Below are 23467 nucleotides of genomic sequence, written 5' to 3'. Positions count from 1 at the left end.
ACCATGCTCCTCTACCACACCCCCCACCCCAGTCCCAAATCGTTTAGGGCAGTTCAACGTCTCTTCAACACTCCATGCATCCTCAAGGAAATAATGACACAACTCCCCATTTCCTAGAGAGATCCGAGCAGACAGGCAGGAGGAACATAAGAGCTATTTGTCAAAGACAGTCCCAGAGGTGTAAGTTCCCATTGCTGTCCTTCATCTTTTAAAATGTGGCACCAGACTCTGTCATTTTTCTGGGCACATAAGTGTAACACTCTCGGTGGGCCAAACTGAACTCCCAGCTCTCTCTAGGAAGGCTACATCTGGAGGGACTGCAGAAAGCTCAGGGCTTTCTTAGGGTCTACTTACAGAGAGATTTGATTTTAATGCTGGGAAGAGCATTAGAATCAAATCTCTCTGTAAGTAGACCCTAAGAATTGGGCGTAAGCCAAGGGATTATGTGTTAGATCATTTAAAAAAATGCATGTCTGTGATAAACCCAACAGATACTTTAGAAATCCAGCCTCCTGCCCAAGAGGTGAAGAACACAGTAGAATAATCTGAATTTACCAGCGACAGTCAACTGGGTTTCACTTAGGAGCACGTGAAATCATATTTCTAACATGTATTTCTAGGTTTTTTTCCGCTGGGTGCTTAAGACCATAGGCACTTTGGCAGTTTGCATCAAAGCTGAAGTGTAAACTGGCACACCCAGTTACACCACGCCTGCATCTCTCAGTGCTAAACTGTGAGTCCTCACTCCATGCCTGACAAGGACAGGAGGGCATCAGCCACTGCCAGAGGCAAACGACACACTTAATGGATCAACTGCTTGATCCACTAGGGCAAATCCTGTGTAATACCCAGGATTCCATTGCTTTCAAGAATGAAACAAGAATGTAAAGTACAGGAAAATCCCATGATTCTAATTTGGGAACAACCAAGGGCATGTATTATAAAAGCGACCAGCAAAATGGTCAGGTGGGCTTTACAACACTGATAACAGACTGACCACTGAAACCAGCCCCCTCCAATGGTTTGTGCAAGAACTTGCAGACTATAATAGATGAGACAAACCCTTTAATATGGGCAAAGCTGGTTAGCCACCATGCCCCAGAGTTTGCTCAGCTGACCACAGCATTCCTTCCCTATCTCACCGAGTATTTAAGATTATCTGGCAGGGTTGATCAGGATGTAGTTGAAGAATAAGGTTCTGGGCTCTCTTGGGCCATGCCACATCCATGAACACAACCAAAGCTGCTGAGAGCCTCTCCTCCCACCTTTTATCCTACTTCTCTCCTTTACACTTCCACACAAGCAATTAACAAGATAACTAAATGCCAAGCTAAAACAGTAAAAACTGGTCCAGGGGACTTCGCGTGCTACAACAAACAGATTGCTGTCTTGACAGAAACAGGGGTTCCAACTTTGCTTCCCTGAGAAGCTGGGACATCCTCCTTTCCTTCTCATTTCCAACAGGGTAAATAACTGAGGCACGGGAGAAGCAATGGCCGCCTCTTCAGGAGATGAGAGATTTTGAGTTACTGATTTTCCAGCTGCTGAGAGAGCCATCCAGTCCTGCCTGTCAGCATCAATACCTGCAGGGTGTCTATGGCTGTCCTAGGGGAAAAAGGAGGCTTCTAAATCTTACTCCTAAAGACAAATGACATAAGATTCTCAGTGTGAGAGCCAGGTCTCCAGATCTGCCTGATGACAGCTCTGTCCCACAGAACAATTTTATAATACTAAGCGTTAAATCAGGGAATAAAAACAGGAAAACTAAGTCAGCCTAAATAATGCAGCTACACAATTTTGCTTCTATGGGACATGATGTATGTGTTCAAAGGGAGAGAAAGATCTGGACTAAGTTTTGTTCTGCTGTGCGCAGGCATAAAGTTTTAAAACACATCCCTGGGCAGCAATTCTGAGAGCCAGTATTACACTGGATAACACAGAAGGAGTGTTACTTTAAAGCTATTTCAAGGGGTTAAATGACAATGAATTATGGTTCAAAGAAATAATTTTCCAATCAAACTTTCACTTAAAAAGGTATCAGGGGGAAAGAGTTTCCATTTATTCTACATACTAAGATGCTCATTCAAAATAAATTTAGTATCTGAATTTTATGGTACGTATCTGAGAATTTCACTGGTTTTGTTAATTTCTAAATAAGTCATCAATGAGCAGGAACCAGAGTAATACACGGTAGGGAGAAGCTGAAAGCAGTAACCAGTGACGTGCCACTCTAAAGTAGTAAGTGTAAGAGAAGTGGGAATGTTTTTGGCTTTTTTTTTTTTTTGGTGGGTGTGAGAGGAAATAAAGGGCATTTAGAAGGAAGACTCCCTCACTCCTGCTTTTGTAAGCTCCAGCCCCATGGCTTGAGGGAGGCACTCAGAAGAATGAAGGACTTCAGCCTCTTGAGAAGAATTTCCACAGCTAGAGCAGGGTGTCAAGGACACAAATCCCTGTCACACCACCGGAGGCGATGCTTACCGCAGCGGCAGGATCCCAATTCCTGCTGCACCAGCTCCAGTTTGGTTTGGCACTGGAAGCACCGACGTCGACTCTTCTGTTTAGATCGGCTGGTTTCCTCAGGTCGTTCGGTATTCTCCAGTAGTCGTGCCCGTTTCACTGGTGAAGCCTCATTCTCAGACTGTGAATCTAACCAAAACAACACATTTGGGGGTCAGGGTTAGTGGTTGGCCTGGCAAGTACAGCTAATTAATAATATACTGCAAGCCACTCTACTGTCCTCTTCCAGGAACTGGACTTGTGTGAGCAACAGCCAGTCCTGCCTGGCCTGGTTTATGCTGCACAAACTGTGACAAGCACATACCGGTAGGGCAGACTTCTAACAAGCGAGGTCTGAGCTAGAGAGAAGGTGGGCTGACTCAACAAAAATCAGTACTATGCTGTTGTTTTTAAAAACAGCTGTTTCTTTGAGGAGACCATTCAAGCTGGAACTGGGATCCTCTTCTTGCCTGTATTCCTTTTTCGGGCCCTGGCAGCTTACTGCTTGCATTGGTTATTTACTGCTTCTTAGAGATCTGCTTGTCCTCAAGTAGACTGTAATTGTTTAGAAGAGGGATTAAGCCTAATATTTCTTTTCATCGCCATGCTTATTAGCACAATTCTGTACCCAATGCAGTATTTGACGGGTGACCTAAAATCTTTTCTAGTAAAAATACTCATGTTTCTACTCTTAAATGTAACAAAACAACACCTAAGAAATCAGGTTCTGGTGTTGCAAATTATTTCAATTTTATTCAGAGCAAAGGAGCATCCTTGCTTATTCACAAGTAAGCTGTCCGTCCCGTGGCCTCCACTGTGGGATGCTGCAGAAGCAGCGCTCTGCACAACCACCCTGGCTGGTGCCAAATTGGCATGTAGAGGGAGGGGTAACATGTGACAACTTGTGTTGTGTAGAACCTTAATAAAGTAACTAAAACGCAATAAAATTCCTGACATAGCCAGGCTGTAAATAACTCCTGCCGTCAAGGGGGTAAAAAAGAAGAAGAACGGCACAGGGTACTCCGTATTCTTGGACTTGCTGCCACTGTGGTAAACTTGAGATGTACCTCTTGCCAAGGTTCCAAAGGGGTTTGTGCTAAACCCTCTCTGGAAGGGAGTCTCCTAAATGATTTTTTCAAAACGGATAGATCCAGATCCCACCACCTTTCATCCCTCCACCACTACCATCCTGGTCCAAGTTATCACCATCTCACATCCAGCCTAATATAATAGCCTTTTAACTGATGAACCAAGTGATCCTGTTAAAAATCAAGTTAGAATCACCTCACTTCCCTGTTCAAAACCCTTTTATAGCTCTCCTTTCCAGAGTAAAAGTTCAAATATCTCCTATAGCACTCACAAGGCCCTGCATGATTTGCCCTCCTCTCTGCTCCCTTACCTCTCCTGCTGTTCTTTCCCTCTACTTCATTCACACTAGCCTCCTGATTGTCTCCTACCTCAGGGCCTTTGCACCTTCTGTTCCAATTGTCTAGGACTTGTTACCCAGGTCTACATGGATCTTATCTTTTTTAAGTCTTCTGAAGTCACATTTTCAACATCCTTTTCTCTGCTCACCCTATCTAGACTATTCATGTTCCCTTCCCCTAGCACGTACCCTCCTCCCAACTCCTGCCTTTTATTCCTCCACAGCACTATACCTTTTAACATTATCCTCAAGGAGGATATAAAATCCTGCAGGGCAGGAAGTTTCACCTGCTTTGTTCATAATCTGCCTACAATGCCTACAACTCAATAAATATTTCTCAGATAAATGAATCTTCTCCTAGGCAGTTCTGATTTTTCTATTTAAAGTGGCCCTCGTGAGAAGCAGCACACTTTTGGATGTATTTCAGTGGAGGCTTTGTACCTCTTCCCCAGCCCCCACCGTGTGAAGACGCTGCAGGTCACTAGGAAGCACTCACTGCCCTGACAGTGAAGATACAAACAGCCCTGCCCCCCTCAGCCCAGCACACTGTGCACTGACTTACGGAAGGCACACACCATTCTTACCAATTGTAAACTTCATTTTTCATCTCATTTAGTTCTTCCAGTCCTACATGACATTTTCCCCCAATACGTACCAACTAAACAAGGCCTTTGATGAAAACAACTGAAAGCAAGTTCAGCCTATTTCCCAGCTCTGCTGAGCGAAGCTGTCCAAACCCAATCGGTGTGATGACTGAGGCAGCCACAGACAGGGCCCCTTCCCTTACAACAGCAACAAGCAACAATCTAAATGTAAATCATTACAAAACAGCCAGCCAAAGGAATTCAGCTTGTATGAGCCACAGTGCTCTCTGGGGGAGGTCTTTTTTCACAAACCAGCAACAGCATAATTTGTATTAATAACTCTATTTAGACACACTTAAAAAAAAAAAAAAGAAGAGAAAATTCTAGAGTAAGAGCCATAACAAAAAAAAATAGTCTCTGTTATGAGACAAGGTCCTAAATGTGGAGCATCCGTAAGAGAAATTATCTCCCAACCCTGGGGCATGGGGTGGGGGAAGAGAGAGAGAGAGGAGTCCACACAAGAAGGGGAGGCTGTTGAAACTGCTGCATTATTAATACTGTTAAAATCCACACGGCTTTTGACATGATGCCAGCATGCCTCTAATGTAAAAGAGGACCACTCAGATCCTAACCCTTTCATTCACAACACGATCTGATAGAACAGAGCATGTGTCTGGAAATAGAGAGTTCACATTCAAAGCTGTTTTCCATATGACTCTGTCCCGAACTGTCAAACGCGCTATCTATCCCCATTTTTAAAGCAAACTTTTGCTAAGGAGAACATGTTCCTTTTAGCATGGCAATACTATCCAGAGCTAATTATTTTCAAATGAGCATTGGAGGGATATGTAAGAAAATATTGTTTAACGTAGGATTCCTAAGATTGGGAAACAGAATTCGTATTTATGTAATCATAAATATCACTCGTCATTAATTGTAATCATCAATGGTCATTATCAAACAAGCCACCTGATGGGAAACCCAAATGTTAGAGAGGGCCTGTGTTTTCCATTTCTAATTTCCTACTCTAATCTCGTGCTGAAATTTCCCTTTCCTCATCCCACATTTTATATAAAGACTCTTGAGTTATTTCTTCTGGTAGTCAGGAGGTATATGACATTCCAGAAGTTATGGGTCCTAAGGGTGTTTTCTGTTGCTGCTAACAGCTTCTGGGTGCACTGCCTTGGTCATCCTAAAAGACCACTGAGCCCTAGCCAGTTCTCTAAGAGTCAATGTCTAGGCATCTGGACAAGTCTAAGACCAAAGGCATCCATGTATAGAAAGACTGAACCATGAGAAGCAGTCCTCAATGATTCTAAACCAAAACAGATGAAAAGTGTATCAGAATGTGTTATTTTTTTAGAATCAAGGAATTGTTCCTAGACATTAAGAGAGCTATGACTTTTACATTCTGGAATATGCCCACTTCATCTTCACTCAGTCAATGGTCTATTAAATCGAAAGGAATCCCTGTGCCTTCTAATGCTCCCTCCCACATTTTTCTTGTGTGTGGGGGGGAAGCTCCCTAAACTGTTCACCACCCTCCACATGCTACTATCCAGGAAGATGACTGTGTTATATATAACTTCTTGGAGAAGCAAACCGTTCTTGACATTTTTTCACAAGTCAACTTAGTGTTTTAATTAGTAGCTAATGAAATAAATAGTGGTCTACAGGATCACCATCATGTCTGCATAAGAAATTTACATCTCCTGTGCTAATTACCTAATGCAACTTTATGCCATGTGGTGAGCTCCCTAAATAAGAGAAACAGATGTCCAGGGCAGGGATTCTAATTGCTTAATAATGAACTAAATAATTCAACTATTCAATTATAAATTCTATGTGAATTAAAAAAAAAAAAAGACTACCACAAAGAAAAGATCCAAACATGGTCAACACTAAAGGAATCCTCATTTACTGTCCATAATTGAATAAATTAAACTTTGATTATTCACTTTTTGCCCACAAACGTCACTCCTGTCACCGTGATGCATTGTCAACTTCCTCAATAATGATGGAAAACCCCCAACAGTCTACTTGCTTAATCTGCACTTGGGCAGTAAGGGTTAAACACGGAGAGAAAGGTGAACAGAAATAACTCTTACATGCAGCTTCAACTGTCAGAAGAAACCCGTCCTTGCAAGGAGCATGCTCATTAGCAGCAGGAGGAGCTGGAGTGGCAAGCTAGAAACTGTTTCCACCCCAGGAGTTAACAGTGACTTCTAATTAAGGTCCTTCATAAACGGCCAACAAAGCATTTTTTCCCAGTATGCTCTTTCTTGAGGGCATAAATCTAGTCTGCATATACCCACACAAGAGCTGCCACACTCCCATGCTGGGTTCATAGTTCTTGGTACTCACCAGCTGCCCATTTCCTCTGCCTATGTTTAATAGAATGAGAGAGATATCACATCAAAGATCTTCTAAGTCTAAGAAAAGTTTGATCAAGAATCATAATGTGATCACGAGAAAGGAAAATCTTAAGATAAGGTACTTTACCTACTAGCTCCTTAGGTTTCAAGGTAACCACTGCTTAATTTGTGACAGAGAAACAAGTACAGAGATTTTAAAAACACCCATCTTCTGAGGAGGGAAACTCTTCTAATTGTACTTTGCTAGCCAATCGCAAAAAGCAGTGGTAAGACTCTCAATTTAGGAACACAGTTTAACTGGAAAGCTTGACTGGAGACAACAAACAGAGCTACTTCTTTTAAAATTCTGTTTTGTCTCTGACAGAAATTCACATTTGTTCCTTACTGTCACTGTTCTTGTCTTTATTACTCATGTTCTTTCCTGAAAATTTCGAAATAAATTGTGTCAGGCCTGTCAGAGTTGAATCCCAATCTCTCTTAATCTCCCATCACTGTGCAGCTGGCAGGAGGCACACACGCAGGGCTGCTAACCATGACTGTGGCCTTCTGACATCTCAGGTAGGTTCTCAGCCTTCTGGACAACCCCACACTCACAATTTAGAATAGGAGAATGGGAGAAGCAAAGTGGCAACAAAGAGAGGGAAGCCTTTCTCATTCGCTTCCCCCACACCTTCCCTCACCTGTACAAAAGAAAGATGAATCTGTTTAATCTCAGGCTGTATGACAGCTTTTGAGGCACTCAATCAGTTTTTTTAGAACCTATCACAGTCTCTTGACAGATTGACATTTATGATCCCAACAGTCTGTGCAAACATCAGTAAGAGCAATAATTAATGAACCCTCACACATCACACTGCTGCCTCTCCTTTGACCATTTAAAAGGAGCTCAAGGGGCGCCTGGGTGGCTCAGTGGGCTAAAGCCTCTGCCTTCGGCTCAGGTCATGATCCCAGGGTCCTGGGATCGAGCCCCATATCCGGCTCTCTGCTCAGCAAGGAGCCTGCTTCCTTCCCCTCTCTCTGCCTGCCTCTCTGCCTACTTGTGATCTCTCTCTGTCAAATAAATAAATAAAATCTTAAAAAAAAAAAAAAAAAAAAAAAAAAGGAGCTCAAGCTGCTAAAACCTCTGTCCATGAAAAACACCACCCTCTCACTGGAAAAATTGATAATAGAGACCAAAAAAATCTGTTTTATAGGTACTTTCTGTTTCTCATGCTTTGTTTTCAGTGTGTGCAGGGATTAAATTCATCCTCTCCTGAGACTTCAGGAGGAAAAAAAAAAACAACTCATCATTACCCACTATACACTGTTTCCCCACTTTGTTCAACTGGCATTTCTCCCTTCTTTCTTATTTTTCTAATGGCCGTAAAACAATTCTGGAATGACACATCTGTTAAAAATACATGGACATCGGGGCACGTGGGTGGCTCAGTTGGTTAAGGCACTGCTTTTGGCTCAGATCATGAGTCCCAGGATTGAGTCCCGCATTGGGCTGCTCCTCCCTCTGACCTTCTCTCATGTTCTCACTCTCTCTCTCTCAAATAAAAATAAATAAAATCTTTAAATACACGAACATTAAAACATGGCCAAAAAGAAGTTCAAGTGTTCAGAAAGGGTTGATGATTAAACTTTTGTGGGGAATGCCTTCATACATACTTGATACATGACATGGAGATGAATGCAGCTTGAAATACACCAGCAATGCTGCCTTCTATCATGACCATTTTAAAGGTCAGTTGTTCTCAGACTGCCAGGAAGTACTATTCTTAAGCATTAATCCCTCTATTCTCCATTCAGCTCCACTCCCATCCCCCTGTTATTTTCTCTGGCTCTCTCTTTTGCTATTAGAGATACCTGAGGTTGGTCTCCCTCACCATCACAACCTCAAGACAGGAAACCGACCTCTGACTCTTCCTCCCTGCTGGGAACACAAGAAGGGGAGACCTGAGGTAGCTGATGGGTAGAGCTGACACTATGGTGGGAGTGCACCTGGACTTTTGGGTTCTCTGTCCTCAATCTGCTAATAGATACATGGCATCAGAAAGCTTCTTGACGGTAACTATCATCTAATGGTCTGATTTCGGTTGTCATGACAGCAATGCAAAAGCTGCTTCTGCAGGGACTTTTTGGTTAGAAGATAGCTTAAAGAGCAGCAAAACACATCGAAGTCATAAGTCATGATAATTTGTACCCATGTGGGAGAGGATTACCCACAAGTTCCAAAGGCATGTTTTAAAGACGGGAATCAGTTTTCTCACTTCCCCAAAGCCCATCTTCACCTGATTCCCGCTGGACAGGAAGCTGGAAGCTGATTTTGGTGGCTCATCTTGATACCAGAAAAAAGTGATTATGGATCATAAATGGATCAACTAGAAAAAGCTAATGCACTGTGAGGAGAGCAGCTCTCCAGTACATAAATCAATCAAATAAAACCATGGCACCAGAGACCAACAGTTCCAAAGGAAGCAGTTCTCCCTCAACTGTTCTTTCTACTCTGTATGCCTTTTATTTCTTTTTCTTGCCTATTGTGCTGGCTAGGCTTTCTAGCATAATGCTAAATAGGAGTGTTGAAAAGGACATGCTTGCCTTGTTTCCAACTTCAGGAGGAAAATATTCAGCTCACAGCTTTTCATTTTGAAAAATTTCAAACACACAGAAAAATTCAAAAGGTACAGTAAACACCTGTGCACATTCCATTCAGGTTCAACAACTGTTAATAACCCATCCACACTGTTTTCTCTCTCCTCTCCATATTTATGCTCCCCACAAAACCATCTGAAAATAATTTGCACATATCAAAATACTTAATACATACATCTAATATAAGGACATTTCCTGCCATGACCAAAATATCACACTTAAGAAAATCAATAATAATTCCCCAATGTCATCTAATATTCAATCCATATCCAAATTATCTCCATTGTTCTCAAAGGCATGTCCAATCAAGTATCATGTGTTACATTTGGATCTTATGCCTAAGTCCCTTTTAATTTAAGACAGTATGCCCTTCAAAGTGTGTGTTTTCTTTCACTGCTCCTTCCTGCCTTCAAATGTCCTAGACTTTTGAACAGTCCTGGTTAGTTTTCCTGTGGAATATACCATATTCTAGATTCTTTATCCATTTATCTGTTTTGAATGGTATAATTTAACTTAGAAGAAAGGAGATTTTTTTTCATTGTGTATCTCCTCTCTTACATATTCAGGACCAGAAATTAAAAACTTCCAGCAGGCATCTGACAGATCCAAATGGCTACAGGGTTGGCACAAATGAGGGCAGGTTAAAAAAAAGGGGCAAGTACTGTGTAATTAATCAGCCCAGTTTGTACTGCACTTTGGCAGAGAGGGGAGGTATGCTCTTCCTCTTTTCCTACAGCACCCCTGCCACATACTGGACATCAGAACATAGTTCATCTATGCCAGGGCAAGGAATGGCTGTTAGGCAAACATTAGGAGATGAGCTAGCTCCAAGTGTTTTAGCCAACGATTTCTTATGGTCAGAGGGCATTCCTTGTGACTAAAGTTGGGACGAGAGGTCACAAGTCATTCCTCCAATTATTTTCTTTCCAACAGCTTCTTGGCCTTTTTCTGATTGCCCTTCTTTTCCTAACTGACTATACTGTTGCTAATTACTACTACAAGACATCTCTTCACTGCTAAATCACTCAACTTATTAAAACTCTTCCTTATTTTACACATAAGGAAAAATTTCACCAGACTAAAAACCATCAAACAAAAGTCCAGGAAAATTCATTTACAAAAACATTCACAATCTCATTAAGTACAATAATATTTTCACAGTTTATCCGATCTCCTCTATTTAGGCCTTAAGATTAATGACCACTCTGTTCAGAGCCATGAAAACAGCCAATACTTAATTAATTATTTCTCTAGTGCCCAGTGTGTGTGCCAGGCACTGGGCTTTGAACTGGCAAATGAAATCTGCATATGCAAATAGATCTCTTCCCTTGAGGAAGCCACAATCCAAACGGAAAGACATAAATGCAAATAAATCTATAGCAGATTAAGTGGCATATTAATATATGAACAGAATGCTATGAACACAAAATGTGGAAGTGAAAAATTCTGTTGGGTGGGTGATTAAGAAACAGGGGAGAGAAAGGTCAGAAAATTATTTCTTGAACTTAGCCATATTGTATATATGTAGACAGATGGTATTTGCTTACTTCTGTCATCTTCAAATTCTTTTCCGTGGAGCCTCTTTTTCACAATACCTTTTGCATTTAACTTGTCTACCTTCTTCTCTTCACTAAAACTCATATCAACCAGTAGACCCTCTCACAGTCTCAGGAGCAAAGGTACTTGAAGAACATCAGTGGTGGGTTTTTAGGAAAATAAAACTGTTGTTTATCTTTACCCTCTCTTCGATCCCACTGGTTCCAATTTTTCCTTCCATCATGTTTATTAACCTTAGTACTGGTCTCTGTCTGCTCATACACATACATGACTTTAACTGCCAACTTTTCTCTATCAGGAATCCTTCAAGCCTATTTTCCTTTTATCATTAATTGTTTTATTTTGAGATAATTAATTATAGGTTCACGTGTAGTTATAAAATTAATGCAAATAAATCTCATGTATCTTTCACCCAGTTTTCTCCAATGGTAACATCCTGTAAAACTCTAGTACACTGTCACCAGCAGGACACTGATATTGATACAGCCAAGCTATATATAGCATATGGATACAGTCAACTATATCCATCACCACAAGGGCCCCTCAAGGTGCCCTTTTATAGCCAGAGCTACCACCCTCTTTCCCCCCTTGCTCCCTGGCAACCCTAGGCAAACACTAATCTGCTGTCCATTTCTACAATTTTGTCACCTCAAGAATGTCATATATATGGACAAATAGAATTACATAGTAACCTTTTGTCCAAGTTCATTTTTAAGGCAACCATCACAGGAGGTGCACATGATAAAAGAGATTCCTTAAGTTAAGCTTCAGCTATAACTTCAATAATAAGTACTAACATAAAGCACCTACTTTGTACCAGCATCTTCTAAACGCTTTTATGGTAGTTCCTTCTTATCTGCAGGGGACACACTCTAAGACCCCCAGGGAATGCCTGAAACCAGATAGTACCAAACCCTATATATATGATATTTTTCCCTATATATACATACCTATGATAAAGTTCAATTTATAAATTAGGTACAAATAAGAGATTAACAACAACAATAATAGGACAATTATAATATGAGACGTTATGTGAATGTGGCTTCGCTCTCTCAAAATTATACATGGAAAATGCCTACATAATGAGATGAAGTGAAATGAATGATGTAGGCGTTAAGATGTAGATTCAGGCTACTACTAACTTTCCACTGATCCATCAGAAATAGAATCATCTGCTTCTGGATCGCAGCTAACTACCAGTAACCGAAACTGTGGAAAGGGAACCAGTGGAAAGGTGGCCACGGGCAGACTACTGTACATATATTAACTCTTTCAGCTTTTGTAACAAGGGTATGAGGTGGGTACTATTATTACCCATCTTTTCAGATGAGGAACCTGAGGCACAGGTTAAGTGAACTGCCAAAGATCACACAAAACTAATAAGAGTTACTCTTGTGAACCCAGGGTATACGGCCTAGAGTCCTTGTTCTAAACCACTTTGCTATCCTATCTCCAGTGGTTATTACACTTCAACACTCTGCTTGTGTCCTTCCATGGAAGTACCTAACCACTAAGACTAATTTCTAATACCTCCTATGTACACAAAGACCCAGCTGCCTTGGGGAGAGAGAGGGGTGGAGGAACACGAGCAGATCTTATCTAAATAAAGTGGTGCAATTTCTCTAGATATATCTCTTTTGATAATCATCCTACTTGTCCTCTGCTCTTAGAATATGAAAGACTTACCCTTCTACCATTTTCTTCCCATTCGTGCAAACTCTGAATTTCTGTGGACTGTACTCATAGTATTTAATTTATAAAAATCAACTTTATTTTTAATTTTGTTATTTTTAGAAATCTGTCAAAAAGTTCCTTTGCTACTACAGGATGACGTAAAAAAGTATTTTCCCCCTACTAGCAAAAGGAAAGGCAGTTATTTTCATTTGAAATTGTATTTAATGGTCAGAAAATGGTAAAACATGCATTCTTGCCTTTTTATGAACCATACAGAAAAGTCAAAGCTTTCTCTTTTCAAGTACCTTGATGCTCCCTACAGGTAATATATCAGGTCTCTTTAAAAAGGCAGATGAAACCCACAATGAGATACCACCTCACACCAGTCAGAATGGCTAAAATTAACAAGTCAGGAAATGACAGATGCTGGCAAGGATGTGGGGAAAGGAGAACCCTCCTACACTGGTGGTGGGAATGCAAGCTGGGGTAGCCACTCTGGAAAACAGCATGGAGGTTCCTCAAAAAGTTGAAAATAGAGCTACCCTATGACCCAGCAACTGCACTACTGGGTATTTACCCTAAAGATACAAACGTAGTGATCCGAAGGGGCACGTGCACCCAAATGTTTATGGCAGCAATGTCCACAATAGCCAAACTATGGAAAGAATCTAGATGTCCATCAACAGATGAATGGATAAAGAAGATGTGGTATATATATATATATATATATATATATATATATACAATGGAATACTATGCAGCCATCAAAAGAAATGAAATCTTGCCATTTGTGACGACGTGGATGGAATTAGAGGGTATCATGCTTAGCGAAATAAGTCAAGTGGAGAAAGACAACTATCATATGATCTCCCTGATATGAGGAGGAGGAAATGAAATGTGGGGGGCTTGGGGGGAGGAAAAGAATAAATGAAACAAGATGGGATTGGGAGGGAGACAAACCATAAATGACTCTTAATCTCACAAAACAAACTGGGGGCTGCTGGGGGGAGGTGGGGTTGGGAGAGGGGGAGGGAGTTATGGACATTGGGGAGGGTATGTGCTATCGCGAGTGCTGTGAAGTGTGTAAACCTGGTGATTCACAGACCTGTACCCCTGGGGATAAAAATACATTATATGTTTATTTAAAAAAAAAAAAAGACTCTTAATTTCACAAAACAAACTGAGGGTTGCTGGGGGGAGGGGGGGTCCGGAGAGGGTGGTGGGGTTATGGACATTGGGGAGAGTATGTGCTATGGTGAGTGCTGTGAAGTGTGTAAACCTGGTGATTCATAGACCTGTACCCTTGGGGATAAAAATACATTATATGTTTATAAAAATTTTTTTTAATTTAATTTTTAAGAAAAGGCAGATGAAGGTGGATAGTCCATAAACCACTCGTTCATCTGAAAAATTGCAGCCCTATCCTCATTTAATGCCTTTCCTACTGCACTATTTAGTTAAAGAGTATCACCAGGAGCTCCATCCTACAGAGGTGCCACTTGGTCAACAAAACCTGCCACACCAACAACACAGCAGTCTTCTTTTGTAGCTGGTCATTGCCTGGTACCACTTCCTTATTTTAGTTTCTCCATCAGCGAGACCTCTCTTGCCTACCCAATTAAACCACATTACGTCTCCCCACAGATATTTCAGTTACTCATTGTAACTGACAAATTACCCTCAAAAGATAATCTTTCATTTTTATAACCTGTTTGGGTATTTTAGAGTTTAATAACATTATAATGCATTGATTTTTTTTAAAATATTACATTTATAACATCAGTATAGAATAAGGTAACACTATTAAGGTGAGAAAGAGAGAGAAGCAAGATTAAGAAAACCAAGAGAAAGAGAATACTTCTCAAAGTCACATGCCCAAGCCCTCTAATTTCTGTTTCTTGACCACAAACTTCAGTCCATGAGCACGAGGGTTTTAAGACTCTCAGAGTGCTAAGACTGGTCTTGAACGTCTATCTTTTCCAGTATTTCCAAAAAAACTAAGATTAGCCACAGTTCATTTTCATTTATCCAAAGAGGGGGAAATTTAAAAGAATCCATGAATGATCTATATTTGTCTATAATTATGTGTAAGACAGGCATACTGTTTTCATTCATTTCTTAGAACACTCATTAAGAAATTAAACTGCCTAAAAATATGGATTAAGTCTTCTACCTACTCTGCAGTTAAATGAAGCCCAGAGATTTTCAAATCATACCTTATAAAACTACAGTTGACCCTTAACACAAGTTTAAACTGCTTTAAAGAGGGTTTACTAATACACAGATTTTGGGGGGGGGGGGGGGCAGATACACAGCACTGTTAATGTACTTAATGTACTTTTTCTGCCTTATGATTTTTCTCAGAAAGAATTTTTTTCTCTCTGGCTTGCTTTATTATAAGAATTATGTATAATACATGCAACATACAAAATATGTTATCAGTCAAACGTTTATCTTATCATTAAGGCTTCTTCTGGTCAACACAGGCTATTAGTAAAGTTTTGGGGAATTCAAAAGTTACATTCAGATTTTCACCTGGGGGTAGGGTAGTGCCCCTGACCCATGTTTTTTAAGGTTCAACTGTATACAACTGTCCTGAGCAACCGAACATTACATGTGACTATAATCATTCTACCATTTGTAATATCTGAAAAGGCCTGGAAGAAGGAACAGTCCCAAGTCTTCAAATAATAATGGGACACCCCCAACCCCAAACTTGGGTCTCCAAAGCATGTAGGACTTCCCTAAGGGTTAAACCTGGTCAGGAGGCTCTTGCAAGGAAGACTGAAAATACCTGTTTGCTTTTTTTTAAGATGACATCATCACTTATTTTATTAATTATTTTTATTAACATATAATGTATTATTTCCCCCAGGGGTACAGGTCTGTGAATCATCAGGCTTATACACTTCACAGCACTCACCATAGTACATACCCTCCCCAATGTCCATAACCCAACTACCCTCTCCATCCCTACGTAGCAACCCTCAGTTTGTTTTGTAAGATTGAGTCTCTTATGGTGTATCTCCCTCCCAATGAAAATACCTGTTCTTTATGGGAGAACACTGAGTATGGGGGTAAGGTGGGAAAATGGGTAAAGGACAGCGAGACACTAATTCAATTTTTTGGCTTTTTGTTAAAAACATGAATACAAAAAGTCAAATATTCCTATGTCCATCATCTCACTCCTATAAAGCTTAACTACTCTCCCTGTGAGTGTTCTTACCATTCAACTGTTCTGCCTGTCTGGCTAATAACACAAGCCTCCAGGGGCAGGGGCAAAATGTACTGTATTTAGTACTCCACTGGTGCTCAACAACAAGAAGTATCATCTCTGTCACAGGGAATAAGTCCTTAATGATGGTGATCTTGCAATGAGAGACTGTCATCTTGTGGGCTGTGGTCCAAGTTTAATGTAAGGAAAAAAATGTCTGAACATTCATATTTTGCTATTTTAAAAAATCTGCTTGAATGCATAACTAAGTAGATGCTAAAATTAAATAGCTGATTTGTTTTTAATCTTTTTTTTTTTTTTTCTAATTTAGCATCAGCTTAATTCAGCTCCTGTCTCTACCTATTGCTTCGTTTCTTCCACCCAAGATCTAGTCTTTTGACTCATTATTCCTAGGGTAAATCCTCCAGTTTATGAATAAAGACTTCTGTGCCGCATTGTTACTCTTCCTCAAGCGAGGCTAAATGGACCTAAAGTTAGAACTTAACATATGATGATAAAGCTTGCCCAGAGAAAGCTTTGTCTGTCTTTATACCTATTTATTGATTTTCCTGAATGAATACATTAGGTATTCCTTATTCAGGGCTGATGCAGGTACTACCAAGTATACAGAGAGCTGAAGAGGGCTGCCTTGAAGAAAATGGCTTGCAAAGTTAAGAGAAATAATCCCATTTGTAAAACAAGCTGGAAAATTAAAGGCAAAGAATTCTACATAAAGTTATTATGAAAACTCTCTTTAGCCCATATTTGAGACATGAGAGGAGCAAGTGTCTAACATTTTAACCTCAACTCAATGGCTTTGCTCACCAGCACTATTCATTAAAAGAATTAGTATTTATGATAACATCCATGCTGTGCACCACCATACCAGGAAATCATGTATATATTATAATACCAATGTCTACTTCGCAACCTTGCAAACTGTACTGTGGCTTGATTTTAAGAATTACATACTGAAATTTTTAGTATAACAAAGGCAACTTACTGAAATAGGGATCTGGATTCAACAAACACATACAAATACACACAAGGTCAATGTTGGGGGGGGGAGTAAAAGGTGGGTGGGTGGGGTAAAAGTGAGAATTTGATGTAATTTTCTTGCAACTTTTCTGTAAATCTAAATTATGTCTAAAAAATTATATTCCAGGGTAGTGGTACTTGCAGATAACTAGCCAGAGTGCCTGTTGAATTCTTTCCCAGAAATGCTGATATTACTTAAGTCGGATGGGAAAGTGCATGACAAGATGGTGGTAGCAAGTAATCAACAGTAAGGTCAATGCTCATGCTTTCTCCAGGTTTGTATGGAAGTCAACACTTACCTGTAAGTACACTTTAATGATTAGTCAGAGACCTTTTTACATGTCACTCTCTTAGTCTATACTTCTTCCAATCCCAGTAAGGACCCATTTTTAATTGCATCAATTACTGCAACTGCTGTTCCAGGAAGGATGACGACCAAGACCTCAAGATGTGATCTTAATCTTCTAGAAATGGATTTATCAACAGGAGCCCAAAGAAAAAGTAGATCCGAATCCTTGTCAGTTACAGGAACTATCAGTTAATGCCAAGCTGGAAAACACTGTGTAGCAGCTAATACCCCTCCCATTCAAATCAGTACTACTCAAATTCCCTCCCCAGCCCAGCTTTCTTTTAAAAGCCACCCTACATATTTGTACATATACTTCAAGCTGTAATAATAACAACATCTTCAGAAAAGAGTTGTTCAACATTCTCTTACAAAAAAAAACCCAAAAAAACAAAAAAACAGTGCCCAATATATTTTTTTCAAGTAAATACTGGCCCACATTCAAGGTAAAAATCTTAAAAGGCTGTCTGCTGTATTCTTTCTTTACTCCTTGCTAAAGTAACAGAAAAATTAACACAGTCTGAATTAAATGTCCCATTTTCTTGCTTATATATGTATACATTTTTAATAAGATTTGATGGGGTGGATGGATGTGGGCAATGCATAGCATGTAACTAATTCCCCTGTCCACTGGGCTAATAGAGATGTGGTTTATTTAAAATTCCGAGTTGTGGTTCTGCTATTTGGGAATGGCTTTCCGAAGCTCTGTGGGTGGATACTAGTAATGAAACAGAGAATTCAGAACAGCTGGGAGCATAAGGCCAAATAAGCTTTTACAGCAGTGTATGTATGCACTAAAAATAACTATACATACGTAGTGGGAGGCTAGTTAACTGAGCCCACAGAAGCTCTTGGTTGTTCAGATAACTAATCACAACATGAAGGCCCCTGTGACAAAAATGTTTCCAAGGTTAAACTGTCTGTTTTTTAATCATAAAGAACTGAATTTATTGGTTAAAGTTCTTTCATGTTGTTGGTTTGAACGTAATAGCCAGACTTTTTATCAAAATTTTAACCACAAGAAAACTATCAACCTTCAATGGTTCCAATTCCAATGAACTGCCCCAGAAAGAAAAGTTCTCAGTTATAATAGAAGCTTAGAGAAGAGTTCACGATATAAGGTTTGTTGTATTTTGCTTTTGTTTTGTTTTTTTAAGAAGTCAAGCTTGTGAAATCTCTCTCTACCAATACACAAGTAAAATTTTTACTTTGAAAACTAGTCCCAGGGGTGCCTGGGTGGCTCAGTGGATTAAAGCCTCTGCCTTCGGCTCAGGGTCCTGGGATCAAGCCCCACATCGAGCTCTCTGCTCAGTAGGGAGTCCTGCTTCCCCTCCTCTCTCTCTGACTGCCTCTCTGCTTACTTGTGATCTCTGTCTGTCAAATAAATAAATAAATAAACTTTAAAAAAGAAAGAAAGAAAACTGGTCCCAGAAACAAAACAGAACAAAAAAGAAGTTTGATTTTCCCAGTTATGATGTCCAGTTTTCTTAAGAGTTCTGGGCTTCCTGTCTTTCACTACCCTGATGTATCAAACAAGGACTGCTAATAGCTCTCCCCATTTGCCTCGACTTACCTGATCTCCACTCTGTAATCTGCTTGGCCTTGGGGGCCTCATCACCACAGTTTCTGATTCTGATTCCCAGACTTTTTCTAACCAGACTATTGGAGCTTGGAGTTCTTTCTCACTTTCCTCTACACTCCTTCATCATCAGATACCTTCTGTTCACATCTCTAGTACCTACTGAACATATATCAGGCACTATGTCAGGTGCTTTAAATGCAGGATCTCATTTCTCTCAAAACAACTTTTCAGTTAGATCTGTCATTTTACAGAAGAGAAAATCAAGGCTCTCAGAGAGGCCCAACAGTTTTTCCTCTTTCATGGTTGGGAAACTGGAAGGGGAACCCATACAGTTTGCCTCCAGAGCCCACCATTCTCAACCACCAATCTCTATCCTTCTTTCCTTGTTCTACCTTCAGTGGACCCCCATTTTCTGCTCTGTTTCTCACTTCCTTTGCATGCAGTGGCTGCCACCACTGCAGTCATCAAGTTTCAGCCTCAACCCATTCCCACTACAATGTCTAGAAATTAAAAATCTTTTGTTGAAAACATTTTTAGAAATCCTTTGTTGATTATGTTAAACACATACAATAGTATTATAATATTGTTATAATTTATATATAGTGCTGATTATGTTAAACACACAATTTTATTTATTATGTGGTTCAGTCTCCAGATTATTTTTGTGCTTTTATTTCAGTTGGGTCTGGGAAGGGGTCAAAAGGAAAAATGTTTAGTCCTCTCAAACTACAAGTTATCTGAAACTAAGTCAGGACTATGATTTATGATTTAGTCACCAGTGGAATACAAAAGGAAAGGGTAGCTTCAAATAGAAAGACGTGGTTCTTAGGAAATCCACAGGATGAGAGTATACCCAAGCTATCTATACATTAAAAAATAAAATCGCTTTATCTATATCTGTATCTCTTTCCTTATACTCTTGGAGACAACTAATACCCCTGGGTTTTTGCCTCTAAGTAATCTTGCTTGTGTATCTCTTCTATTTCTCTGGTAATAGTTTCTATTTATTTCTCTGTCCATGTACCTTTCATTCGTACATTTTTTTAAAGTTTTTATTTAATTCCAGTGAGTTAACACACAGTGTAATATTAGTTTCAGGTGTAAAATACAGTGATTTAACGGTTCCATACACCACCCTGGGTTCACCACAACAAATACACTCCTTAATCCCAATCATGGCACTCTCCCTTCACGTAACCTTCAGTTTGTTCTCTAGAGTTGAGTCTGTTTCTTGATTTGTCTTTTGTCTCTCTCTTTCTCTCATTTTTTCCTCTTTGCTTGGTCATTTTGTTTCTTAAACTCGACGTACAAATGAAATCATATGGTATGTGATTCTCTTAGACTGATGTTAGCATTATACTTTCTAGCTCCACTCATGTCATTGCAAATGGCAAGATTTCATTCTTTTTTATGGCTGAATAATATTTCATTATATATGTGTATATATACACACACACACCACATTCTTTATCCATTCATCAATCAATGGGCACACTGGTTGGTTCCATAATCTGCCTACTGTAAATAATGCTGCAATAAACATAGGGATGCATGTATCCCTTTGAATTAGTGTCCTTGCATTCTTTGGGTAAATAACCAGTGGTGCAACACCTGGGTCATCCTTTCCTTTGTATTTTAACAAGGGCAAAATATTTCCCTATTTTTTTTAAATTGACATATATTATTTGCTTCAGGGGCACAGGTCTGTGAATCATCAGTCCTATACAATACACAGCACTCACGATAGCACATACCCTCCCCAATGTCCAATCACCCAGTTACCCTATCCCTGCAACCCCCCACCCCCTCCAGCAACCCTCAGTTTGTTTCCTGAGATTAAGAGTTTCTTATCATTTGTCTCCCTCCTGGGTATCTTAAACAACTCCATGTCAAGAAATTCCTAACTCCATTTCTCTTCTAATCACCACTACTTACTGGTTTTTAATGTCTCCCCTAAATCCTTACCTGAATGACTTCTGTCTCTTGCCCTTGTTTCCTGGTTGTTAAGTCCCTCTTTAATGACCTGCCATAGACTTTGGTTTCACACCATGGCACACTAACTTCTTCCAGGTTTCCTGATGATGTTCTGATAGCCATAGGCAACAATTTCCTCAGTCCTCATCTCATACCTCCTGGCTCCTATTCCCTTACCTCTTTCAGACCCTGTATGCAGCTTTCTCCTTTCTTTAAGTTTCTTAACTCACTGGATTCTTCTTCTCTTTCCCACAACCCCAATTACAGCCCTTAGCAACCCCTAGTTCTTCTGTGTTCATTCCCTTATCCACTTTCAGGCCCTTCATCACCGCTTCTAGATTAATGATTCCAAACTAGACCGATTTATAATTTTCTATAGGACTATCTATAATAAACCTAAAATTTAGCTCATCAGAAACTGAAAATAGTTTCAGTTTTTCTTCCCACTCTTTTCTTGTCATCAGCCATACCTTTCTTCCCTCAGTTCCCCAGTTTTTCAACTTTGCATTCTTTCTTCAGCCAACTCTAATCAACTATTAAATCCTACTATTATTTTAAAACATTTTTCTCCGATTTATCTCGCTTCCTCCATTCCACTGGCCACTACACACAAAACTTTCTCTCTGAAAAAAAGGGATAAGCAGGAATTGGTAAGTCAAATCACTACTTTACATGCAAAAAGAAAAACATACCCATTTTAACACAATGACAAGACATTTTACAGAGTTGGGGCACCTGAGTGACTCAGTGGGTTAAACCTCTGCCTTCAGCTCAGGTCATGATCTCAGGGTCCTGGGATCAAGCCCCACATCAGGCTCTCTGCTCAGCGGGGAGCTGCCTCTCTGCCTACTTGTGATCTGTCAAATAAATAATAAAATCTTTTAAAAAATAATTAGCATAATTTATCCTCCCTGTCTTCACTTAAAAAAATAAACATTAGCTATGTTTCTTGCTCTCTAAAGCTTTAGTAATATTTTAGAATATTATAGAATTAGTTATATTTATGTTTCTGGACTTCTTATGCCATGAGCTGCCAGGGGCGAGACACATGCTTATCAGTTCTTTAGCATGTTCCTACAGAATTTACTACAGGACTATGTCACAGTGGTCTTTTAATAAAGTACCGGCCTGGCTGACTGACTAGTTTCTCAGCTGGTCCTATATTACACATAAGCAACCACTTCTGAAGGTGTGATCTATATCCATGACAGCAGGCAATACAGTAAGATTCCAGCTTTAATCGGCCATGATTATGAAATATTTAAGACTCTGCACACGGGGAGTGCCTCAGAAGCAGACACAGATATAAGGAATAAATGCCAGCCCACCTGGTGGCAGAACAGGCAATAGGAGACTGTCTCTTTAGATAGATGACCAAGCAGGAAAACGGATAACATGACTTGTCTTGGAAGCAAGCAGCACTATGAGGCAGTAAAAACCCATCAGCATACATCATCCTATCATGGCTAGTGTCATTCCCAGCCTCTATTAGCCTCGCTGCATCAGCGCAAGTCCCAGACACTTTATCCTGTTTATAATTGCTGATGAGCAGTAATAAGGCCTCCATGCCTCAGCTCCGTCCGTTCCACTTCGGTACCCACCTATTAGGTAATAACTTTTATTTACAGCCTTGCTTGATGCGCTGTTCTATTAGTACAGCCAGGAACTGAGTAGGGCAAAAAAAAGTCTCCTTAATGGGCAGTATCATTGCAAGGCTCGGCTGATTTATAATGCAGCTCTGTGGCTGCTCTATCACGCTCCTTCTGGTAAGACTGCTTCAGGAAAGCTATGTTTCTAACATGCTGCCCTCTGACAGGCACCTACCTATGTGCTATGGAGCAGCACCTGAAACACCCCCAAATCCAGAAGTTCTAAAGATGGAGAGGGGTAATTAAATTCCCTCAATATCCTTTTCAAATAGTGTTGGCTCAGGCATTTTGCCCCAGTGGAGCAAGAGAACAGCTAATATAAGTTCAAGGTTTTTCTCCTTGGTAAGAGCACAAGCTATGATAAAATAAAATAAATGACCACAAATGCAAAAACAAACCAACCCACAACCTGCCCCCCAACACACACACTACCTATAACTGCATTCAAGGATGTAAGCAAACTAAGTCTGCACAAAGCATGTGCACAACGAGCGGCTCAGCATCAAAACCTATCCTCCTCATGTATGCACATCCAAAACAGCAGCGGGCCTCATCACACTTCCTTTTCCTTTTAATACTGGAGAGTATTTTTATCCATCGAGTGCAAAAATGCCTCCTGACAAGACTGGCACCCTGGCTTGATCGTCACTTAGATCAGCCTTTTTTTCAGAGGAGATACTGCTTCTTATGAACAAGACTCAAACAAATCCTCTAAAACAAGCCTCTGGCTTCAAGTCCAGCAAACATACACATTACATGTCTAGCTGGCCTATATTGCAAACACATCAATTGGTGGCAATGGGACCAAACTCTCATTTGCAGGTAAGCTCTCCCCAATCCTTTCTGAAATCTAGACATCATGTGAGGTGCTTCTGAAAATCATCTATTATCTACATATTGGCTATCAAATCA

At 40.1% G+C, this 23467-nt stretch overlaps 1 protein-coding gene across 1 annotated transcript in view; it reads right to left on the bottom strand.

Annotated features, from left to right (window-relative positions):
- Positions 1 to 23467, bottom strand: part of ZFAND3 (zinc finger AN1-type containing 3) — a 357108-nt gene that overhangs the window by 27074 nt on the left and 306567 nt on the right. Inside the window, exon 5 of the mRNA XM_046005671.1 lies at positions 2479 to 2646. Coding sequence (XP_045861627.1) covers positions 2479 to 2646 — 168 coding nt within the window. The remainder of the gene's footprint in view (positions 1 to 2478; positions 2647 to 23467) is intronic.

This window comes from Meles meles, chromosome 5 (assembly GCF_922984935.1).
Source record: "Meles meles chromosome 5, mMelMel3.1 paternal haplotype, whole genome shotgun sequence".
Taxonomy (NCBI): domain Eukaryota; kingdom Metazoa; phylum Chordata; class Mammalia; order Carnivora; family Mustelidae; genus Meles; species Meles meles.
The sequence above is the reverse complement of the archived record's forward strand: the minus strand, read 5'-3'. Positions and strand labels throughout refer to the sequence as shown.